The sequence below is a fragment of the Sorex araneus genome, chromosome 5 (assembly GCF_027595985.1).
Source record: "Sorex araneus isolate mSorAra2 chromosome 5, mSorAra2.pri, whole genome shotgun sequence".
In the NCBI taxonomy this organism is placed as follows: domain Eukaryota; kingdom Metazoa; phylum Chordata; class Mammalia; order Eulipotyphla; family Soricidae; genus Sorex; species Sorex araneus.
Window position 1 is genome coordinate 49,136,448 of NC_073306.1, and position 10,406 is coordinate 49,146,853.

General features: G+C 43.5%; 1 protein-coding gene across 1 annotated transcript in view; it reads left to right on the plus strand.

Moving 5' to 3' along the window:
- AUNIP (aurora kinase A and ninein interacting protein) overlaps window positions 1-10,406 on the plus strand; it is a 14,883-nt gene continuing 4,477 nt past the window's right edge. Inside the window, exons 1-2 of the mRNA XM_004603704.2 lie at window positions 1-145; window positions 9,664-9,802. Coding sequence (XP_004603761.2) covers window positions 65-145; window positions 9,664-9,802 — 220 coding nt within the window. The 5' untranslated portion in view covers window positions 1-64. The remainder of the gene's footprint in view (window positions 146-9,663; window positions 9,803-10,406) is intronic.

Consider the following 10,406-nt stretch of genomic DNA (forward strand, 5'->3'; position numbering starts at 1 on the left):
CGCTGTGTACCTGAGGCGCCGGGTTCGCGCGCCCGTGCGCGGCTGCTCGGGCCCCTTAGGGGCCATGAAGCGCAGGGGTCGCGAGGAGGAGGAGGCCTGCGGCGTGTGGCTGGACGCGGCGGCGCTGAAGCGGAGGAAAGTGCAGGTGGGACATTGGGACGCTGGAGCGGGGAGCTGACCGGTTGTGGGCCGCGTGAGGAAGCAGCCATTCCGGGCGGGGACCCCTTTACCCCTACCCCCAGTGAAGTCGGGGCCCGAGGGAAACATCTCGGAGAATTTTGATGCGAGAGGAGACATTGCAGTTTCCAGAAGGACGAATAATCCTGTTTGGGAACGGAAATGGGCGGCCGCTGTGGCGCTACGGAGATTCGAGACCGCCGGGGGGTTTCGGGGTGAGGAGGAGGGGGACTCCAGTCGCCGGGGAGCCTGGAGCGCGGTGCTCTGGGGGGCGTTCCCGCCCCGAGGCCCCTGTTCTTCCCCGCTTGCCCGGAACCGGTCACTTCAGAGGAGAAGTGGGGGCGGCGGGAAGGGGCCTGGTCGGCCTGGGAGTGACCCGAGCGTCTTCGGGGGCCAGAAGCCGCGCGAGTGCAGCACTCCCGCAAGGCTGGGGAACCATCCCCTCGTTTGGCACCCGTGCGGAGCCCCTGGCGCTTACTGCCGAGGCTCGGTGACAGGACTCTGGGTTGGTGTCGTTTCCGCTGTGCTGTTTGTGGTGACGGTATCTTTGGGGTGCGAGCTGAGGCTGGAGAGCGCGCACAGGCTTTGCATGTGGGGGCTGGGGGGGGGCCTCTGTTCCCTGCCCCTCATGCACGGGGAGTGACCACTGAAATAGCACCCCGCTTCCTCCCGCGTCCAAGGCATTTTAGGGTGTCACACCCAAACCAAACTCATTCACCCCCCCCCAAAAAAAAAGCCCACAGATACTTAGAAAAAAATTTTTTTAGTAAGATGCTTAGGACTGAAACTCAAGCACGAAAGTTTGTAAGTCTGTAACTGTACCCCACGGTGATTCAGGCTTCTTGCTTGAGAGATACAGTGTTGGAGGAAGGAGATGTAATTGTAACATTTATTGAGTCTTACTATGTGTCAGGTACTTTGCAGGGACTTTACACTGCTTATCTGTAATCGGTCTTCACAAAGTTCATTCACATACTTTTGTTACCTATTTTATTGATAATCTTTGCCGCCAAAATGAAGAAATTTGCCCAGGTAGTCAGGCATTCAAGCCCAGTTCTGACTACTGCACAAGGCAATGGTCTATTATTATTATTTTTAAGGACTTGTTATTTCTTCAGAATTCCTTTCCCCCACCCGCCTGCCTGCCCACCACTTTGTTCTATGTTTTTGTGAAGCAAGGTAGTTTTTTTTTAAATTTATTTATTAGTGAGTCACAGTGAGGGTACAGTTACAGATTTATATATTTTCGTGCTCATGTTTCCCTCATACAAAGTTTGAGAACCCATCCCTTCACCAGTGCCCATTCTCCACCACAAATAAACCCAGCATCCCTCCCACCCACCCCCACCCTCCCCTGCCACTGTGGCAGGGTATTCCCTTTTGTTCTCTCTCTCTCTAATTAGGTGTTGTGGTTTGCAATAAAGGTGTTGAGTGGCCATTGTGTTCAGTCTCTAGTCTACATTCAGCATGCTTCACCCTTCCCACGTGTGGCCTCCAACCACATTTTGCTTGGTGTTCCCTTCTCTATCTGAGCTGCCTTTTTCCCAGAATGTGAGGCCAGCTTCCAAGCTATGGAGTCAACCTCCTGATACTTATTTCTACTATTCTTGGTTGTTAGTCTCCTATTCTGTTATTCTATATTCCACATATGAGTGCAATCTTTCTATGTTTGTCTCTCTCTTTCTGACTCATTTCACTTAGCATGATACTTTCCATGCCGATCCACTTATATGCAAAATTCATGACCTCCTTTTTTCTAACAGCTGCATAGTATTCCATTGTATAGATGTACCAAAGTTTCTTCAACCAGTCATCTGTTCTAGGGCACTCGGGTTTTTTCCGGATTCTGGCTATTGTAAACAGTGCTGCGATGAACATATACATGCAGATGTCATTTCGACTATACTTTTTTGCTTCTCTGGGATATATTCCCAGCAGTGGTATTGCTGGGTCAAATGGGAGCTCAATTTCTATTTTTTTGAGAGTCGTCCATATTGTTTTCCGAAAGGACTGAACTAGTCGGCATTCCCACCAGCACTGTAGAAGGGTCCCTTTCTCCCCACATCCTCTCCAACAGTGGTTTCTTTTGTTCTTTTGGATGTGTGCTAGTCTCTGTGGTGTGAGGTGGTATCTCATGGTTGTTTTGATCTGCATCTCCCTGATGATTAGTGATGTAGAGCACTTTTTCATGTGCCTTTTGGCCATTCGTATCTCTTCCTTGGGAAAGTTTCTGTTCATTTCCTCGCCCCATTTTCTGATGGGGTTGGATGTTTTCTTCTTGTAGAGTTCAACCAGTGCTTTATATACCATTGATATTAACCCCTTATCTGATGGGTATTGTGTAAATATCCTTTCCCATTCTGTAGATAGTCTTTGTATTCTGGTCACTGTATCTTTTGCAGTGCAGAAGCTTTTTAGTTTAATGTAGTCCTATTTGTTGATCTCTGTTTCTACTAGATTGCTTAGTTCCGTATCATCTTTGAAGATACCTTTATCTTCAATATTGTGGAGGGTTTTGCCAACCTTGTCTTCAATATACCTTATGGTTTGTGGTCTGATGTTGAGGTCTTTAATCCATTTTGATCTGACTTTTGTGCATGGTGTCAGGTCGAGGTCTAAGCCCTTTCTTTTGCATGTGGTTGTCCAGTTGTGCCAGGACCATTTGTTAAAGAGGCTTTCCTTGTTCCACTTCACATCTCTTAAAGCAAGGTAGTTTTTATTGATACTTTTTTAGAGAGATGTGAGAGGAAGAGAGGGATAAAGTATGAGTTGGAGAACACAACTTCTCTGGGAGTAGAAATAAGCAAAGCAAGCTTATTTGCTTGAGAGAGAGACAAGCAAGCGAAACACAACTTCACTTGAAGAGAAGCCAGAATTTCCCTTTTTCTTAGGTGTGATGTCTTGGTATCTTGCATTTGGTTGTGGTGCTTGCAGACACCTGATTGCATTTGTACCAGAGATTATTCACTCATTGTGGTTCTGGGAATGTGACAGTGATGCAGGGCTTAAGCTGTGTTTGTGGGATGGTAGCCAGGATGATCCTCTCCTGGCTTGGAGGCAGGCATTTTACCATAAACTGTCTCCTGATCCAATGGACAAATACTCTTTTGTTGTTTTTGTTTTGGGCCACACCCATCTGTGTATAGGGCTACCTCCTGGCTCTGCCAGACCTTATAAGGTGCTGGAAGATTAGACCTTGATTGGCCAGATGTAAGGCAAGTACCCTACCTTGTACTAACTCTCTGTACCCCTGACCACCTAACCACTTCCAGAATATATGACCAGTTAAGTGGTTTAGAGGAAATATAATTTTGGAGGCCAGAGACATTATCATGGATTGGAATTATTAAGAGAGATTTATTTGAGCAGATAGAAAGGGATTAGTGATTGGAAGGATGTGCTGAACTTGAATACTTGATGCAAGAGTTTACAGATGATGGTTAACCTAATCTGAACCATGAATGAGAATCTTTTCTGTAGGTGGCTCCAATCTGCTGAACAGAATAACAAATGAAGCAAGACAGTTTTTATTGAAATTTACTTAGAACTGTATGAGGGGAGATGAGCTTGTTCAATTGAGAACACAGCAAGCAAGATACATGTTCTAAGGAGAACAAGGACTTGAAGAGCAAACCGAACATAGTTTTTATTTAGAGAAACAAAAGATGAAACTCCTGTTCTTTCAGAACCAAATTGTTTTAGCTTAAAAACAATTTGTTGGGGTCAGAGTAATAGTACAGTGGGTAGGGCATCTGGTTCAATTCCCGGCATCCCATATGTCCCCTGAGCACCACCAGGTGTAATTCCTGAGTGCAAAGCCAGTAGTAACCCCTGAGCATTGCCATTGTGACCCAAAAATAAAAATATAATAATTTGTTGAGGGGGCTGGAGAAACAGTGCAGTGGGTAGAGCATTTGCCTTGCATGCAGCTGATTCTGGTTTGATCCCTGGCACTCATATGTTCCCCTGGAGCCTGCTTGAAGTGATCCCTGAGTGTTAAAAACTAAGGCACGCCGATGGGTGTGTGCACTCGCGGGCTCTCTGGGCAGCTCTGTCTCACCGCCCGCGTTCGGTGCTCTGGAACCGCTGTGTATGGGCTGGAAAGGGATGGCCGTTGGCCAAGGACAGGCGAAGGAAGAACGAGGACCAAGCTGGTTGCTGATTAGTTACTGTTTATTCAATCTTCCATCTTTCTTTCTCACCTCCCACACTCCCGGTTCAGTCCTCTCTCTCTGGATCTACTGCAGCCTCTCTCCTCCCTTTTTCTCTCTCCCCCTTGCCCCTAGGCTACACACAGCCAGGTAGCAAAATCATAAGAAAGCCCTTCCCGAGGGCCTGGCATTCCAAAGCCCTTCCTGACTCTTAAGGTGTTTTTCTCCTTTTCTTAGTCCAAATACTCATTAACATCTTAATGCTAGTTATTTTTGTATGGACATAGCAAGAGATACATTGAGGCTTGCAAGGCAGCTCTCCTGGGAACATCTTGCCAGACTCAACTACAGCACTCAGGCCAGATTAATCATTCCTCACCCTAGCAGGGTCCAAATCTAGTTATCACTATTTGGATCGTGACAACATTTGTCCATGACCAAGCTCTTAACTTACAGTTAAGCATTAGGCACTTTGGCCAGGCCCATCTCGATGCCAGGGTGGCACACAACTCACCACTTGCCCTGGGTCCGTCTCATCCCTCGTCGGGACCCTGCTTTTGGGGGTGCTAGGAAGTAAGGGCAGCTGAGGCTTAGGTCGAGAGAACAGATGCCCAGGAGAAAAATAATCATGTACAGTCAAATGACTCCCAGGTTACAAAAGCATGGCATTTGCTAAGTCTTCCTGTGTCCATACAAAAAGAACATGGCTCTGAATAAACTATGCAAAGGACTCAAGGAGAAGAGAAAAACAATATTTACAAGTCAACAGAACACTAAGAAAGAAGTTACAAATAAACACAGGAATGGGAGCACTGTGATGGGAGTAACCCAATAAACCTAAACTACCTGAGGCTATGTTATCCTACACCTGAGCACAAAGCCAGGAGTAAGCCCTGAACAACACCTTGTGTCTCCCCCCAGAAAAAAAGAAATTTTTTTTGTTGATAGGTAATGAATTCATGAGATACATAAAAATGTGTAGATGCCTAGACATAGCCCTGTGATAAAGTATAGAAGGGAAGGGGGAAATATATAGGATATGCAGTGAAATACCTCTAATATTGATGAGGAAAGTAGATCCCTGTTTTCCTACACGATGAGGGAAATAATCTTTCTGTTTCCTTCATAGAGAAGTGAAAGGCTGGGCTGGAGCAATAGCACAGCGGGTAGGGCGTTTGCCTTGCACGCGGACGACCCGGGTTCGATCCCCAGCATTCCATATGGTCCCCTGAGCACCGCCAGGAGAAATTCCTGAGTGCAGAGCCAGGAGTAACCCCTGTGCATCGCCGGGTGTGACCCAAAAAGAAAAAAAAAGAGAGAGAGAAGTGATAGGCTGCTGGAAACAGGCTGCTACCATGGGATGCATCCTGACCTTTCTAAGCAAGTAACATGCTTAGGAATTTTTCTTCTTTACTCTCCTGTCTGCTGCTTGCAAATGTACCAAAAACTGGATTCTCACCTTTGTTCTGGGCCTAGACTGAAAGAACATGAGCTCACTGGGTCTACCTTGTGCAAATAAATCCTCCTTCAAAAGATTTGTGAGTGAGATTTTTATTTTTTTTTTGGTCCCAGTCTGATCTGGCAAAATCCCACAATATTTCTAACCTTCTCCATCTTAGAGGCCACAACTTTTGCTTCCAGAAATAGTCTATATCTCTATAAGTATTTCTATACTTAAAGTAGTATAGGGGCTGGAACAATCGCACAGCAGGTAGGGCGTTTGTCTTGCACACGGCCTACCCGGGTTTGATTCCCAGCATCCTATATGGTCCCCTGAGCACTGCCAGGGGTAATTCCTGAGTGCAGAGCCATGAGTGACCCCTGTGCATCGCTGGGTGTGACCCAAAAAGCAAAAAATAAATAAAATAAAATTAAAAAGTAGTATAATGTTTGTAGCACTGTTGTCCCATTGTTCATTGATTTGCTGGAGCGGGCACCAGTAACATCTCCATTGTGAGACTTGTTACTGTTTTTGGCATATTGAATATGCCATGGAGAGCTTACCAGGCTCTGCTGTGGGGACGGGATACTCTCAGTAGCTTGCCGGACTTTTTGAGAATAATGTATACATTATGTATATTATGTATTATCCTATTATGAGTCTTTTACACATAAGACAAAGAGTGACTTCTTTCTCTTTAAAGATGATAGTGTTCTATTATGCAGAATAGCACCTATCATATGTAGTAATTGTCTTAATCTGCTTGAGTTGTCATAATAGGCTTAAACCAGTGCCTGCCTGCCTTCCTCCCTTCCTGCTTGCCTGCCTGCCTGTCTTTTTCTGTCCTTCCTACCTTCTTCCTCCTCCTCATCCTTCCTCTGGCAGTGCTCAGGTATTGCTCCTGGCTCTGTGTTCAGGGATCACTCCTGGCATGGCTCAGGCTGCTGTACTGGGGTTTGAACTCAGGTAGGCAGTACACTAAGCAAGTGTCCTACCTGCTGTACTACCTCTCATCCCTAAGCCTGTGCTTTTCAATTGTCCAGTTGTCAGTGTATGCATACATAAAGAATTTGGGAATGAAAGAAGGGGGAAGGGTGGGCAAAAGAGTAAGAAAGAAGATAATTTGTCACTAAGGTACAAAGTCATTAAGAGAATGAATTCCTAGAAGTGGAATCTGTAAAGCCAGAATTCTTCAGAGGATCTATCAGTATTTTATGTTAGCTAAGCTCATTAGCAATTTAAAATTATCTTGCTTCCGTCAGAATCTTTATCTCTAGTTTGTGCAAATAAGTATGAGTTGTATATAGAATGGTGACCTTTTATTTCTGATCAAGAAGTCTGACTTGCATACTACCTCTAAAGCACAGCCCTGGTTCTTTTCTGTAGATGGGGGAAAGGTGAACTTATGTGTGTTAGGGAAATTTACTTACCAAAAAAAGACCAAAATATGCAATAAGTATTCATTACTTTTTGCATTGAAACTGTGCCTTTTGTGCCTTAAGAATGCATTCTTGAATGGCATGGGGTGGGTGGGAAATCAGTATTAGTTTAATTTACAAAGAAGAGAGTGTGAAAGAGAGTTAGGAGAATCTTAGGAGAAAGAACTATCCATAGGGAAGAGGAGAGCCAGTATTTATTGCTATGTCTGTAATTCTGGCACTATAAACCACACATTTCCTTTCTTGATGTTAAGATGAAAACATTTCTCTTGACCTGATTTGTAACAGGAATCCTCACTTCAGAATCTCTAGTTCTTTATTGATTTTTCTGATTTCTGAAAAATCTAGGACCTTATAACCACAGTGACTGGAAGTATTTCTTGTTCTTACTCTGTTTCCAAAGTTGTTTTTTTCAAAACTTTGATTCCATAGCAAATTTCCTTTTCTGACTTTTAAGACTTCCAGGGCTGGAGAGTAAAATACTTATGTGACAGCTACAGGATGTAGAAACCTGACTCTGCTTCAAGTAGCTGTCACATAAGGCACATGTTTGTTGAAATGTTTAAATGTTAGAATGGTTAGGCAATATCTAGTGGCCATTGTTTTGGAAAACATGCTTCTTCCTTCTTGATCTCTAAACAAAACCATCTGTTTTAGAGAAAAGCAGTATTAGTTTATGATCTGCCCAGAAAATGAAGCATGCAGACTTGAGAGGTAAGTTTAAGTTTCTCTCTACTGATCTGACTATCATGGCAGGCTTGGCCTGATTACCAAGGCCTTTGTATAGATGGTAGTCTATCTATGGGTTTTCCCCCCTTTTTCTTTTTTTTTTCTTTTCCTTCGTTTTTGCTTGTTTTTGGTCATACCCTGATGGTACTCAGGGGTCACTCTTGGCTCTGCACTCAGCAATTACTCATGGTGGTGCTCAGGGAACCGTATGGGATGCCTGGTATTGAAACTGTTGAGCACGGGCAAGGCAAGTGCCTTACCCGATGTATTATCTCTCCAGCTACTCACACTTTAAAAAAGAAAATTATTTATTTTTGGGCTATATCCAGCAATGCTCAGGGATTACTCTTGACTTCTTGCTCCAGGATCACTCTTGGCAGTGCTAGGGCATCATATGGGATTGGTGGGGATCAAACCAGGGTTGACTGTGTGCAAGGAAAGCACCCCATTCACTGTATGCTATACTATCTTTCTGGCCCCTGTATCTTTTAAAAAACAATGTCAATAATATTTGTAGAAAATAATAGAGAATTAAAAATTCGAAGATACCAGAAATCTTATTTATTCATTTACTAATTTCCCCTTCTGTTATTGTTGTTGATGTTGCAGTGACCAGGGTCACACACATGCCTGGCTGAGAAATTCACACACATTTACTGGTGGTATTTATATGGGTCACACATTAGGCTTACCTTCTCACTAGGTATTGCACCTCCTTTTAATTTTATTGCTTGCACATGCCCTACTGTGGTTTGGTCCAAAATTGCTTGTGGTGTTGGGGGCTGGGGGTGGGGTCATGGAGTGCCTAATTGCTTGTTTCAAATAGCAGAGCTGTCGGGGCTGTGCTTAGTATGTGTGACAGTGCCATGGATTGATGTGTGACCTTAAGCTTGTATAGGTCTAGCTTACACTATGATTGCTGGTTCAAAATCCTGTAACTGGATGTGGGGATTGTGAACAGTTTGGCAGTAGTAAAAGGGCTCTGTGTGCATGGTGCATTCATAAGCATTATCAACTGCCTAGTGAATCTGAGTTGTTACTGGTAGTACTTGCCCAAGTTGTATTTCTTGGGCAAAAATGGGTCGTGAGTAGAAAAAGTTTAAGAAGCCCTGTTCTAATACTGAGCCATCTCCTGGACCCTGATACCAGAAATCATCATTATTATCATCATATTTTTTTAAAATGTAAATTAATGTGCCAATCCTCGACTGCGCTGTAGAATAAGCACTAATGTTTCCATTTCACACATGAAAATGAGACACGTGAAGATTAAGCAACTTGCAGCTAGTAAGTGGCAGTGCCAGAATTGAAATTGATTTGAATTCAAGTTGTATAACTCTGGAATCATGTTAACTACTGCATAATAATTTGAAAATTACTGAAAATGTATCAAATGTTACTGGTGTCAAATCCTTAATTACCTGTAAAATATTATTTTTAGAATACCTTCAACAAATCCTGTTTGTTTAGCTGGTCTTACTGATTTCCATGGAGAAGCAGAAGTTTGGGCTATAGTTAGAATATTTTATTCCAGAAAAAATAAAACCCATCAGAAATAATTGTGGAAGGAAATGATAGATGATGTATAATAGACTACCTACAGAACAGGATACAAGTGGAGTTCAAAGGATTCAGTAGTTCTCCAAAGGATCACTGTTTATTGAATCTCTCCTGCCTGGAAGCTGTTTTGATATTAATAAATTTAATTTTTCTTCTCCCTTCTCAGACACATTTAATCACATCAAACACCAAACTGCTAACACTCTTTCCTGGAGAGAGAACTAAAATTCCTTTTTCTCAAAGAAGAATTCCACCTGTAGGTGTTCGGCAGACCAGCATTGCTTCCTTCTTCACATTGCAGCCAGGTATGGTGATGATCAGGGGGCACCCAGGGAGCAAAAGGGAGTATGTATTTGTTTCATGCAGGAACATTTATGAGAAGTGGTATTAGACCATTGTGTTAAACTAAGCTGACCATTAGAAGAAACTATACAGTAAATCATCCCCTTTTGAAAAGTATGTATGCTTTTATGATACCTTTTTTCTGTTTTGCTTTAATATTAAAAACTTGTATTCCCTGATGAAACAGTGAGATAGGTTATATTCTGGGATATATATTGGGATACATAGGGGAACTGATCTGTCATTAATTGGACATACACAATGGACTATAATGAGTAGTCTGTGTAAGATTGATTGATAATTGATTTTTCTGTACAAACCTTCCCAAAGTAGTTGAGGTCCAAAGATGCTTTTATTTTCTTGGAAAAATTGGCATAATAGGGGCTGGAGCGATAGTACAGCGGGTAGGGCGTTTGCCTTGCACGCGGCCGACCCGGGTTCGATCCCCGGCATCCCATATGGTCCCCCAAGCACCGCCAGGAGTAATTCCTGAGTGCAAAGCCAGGAGTAACCCCTGAGCATTGCTGGGTGTGACCCAAAAAGAAAAAAAAAAAAAAAAAAAAAAAA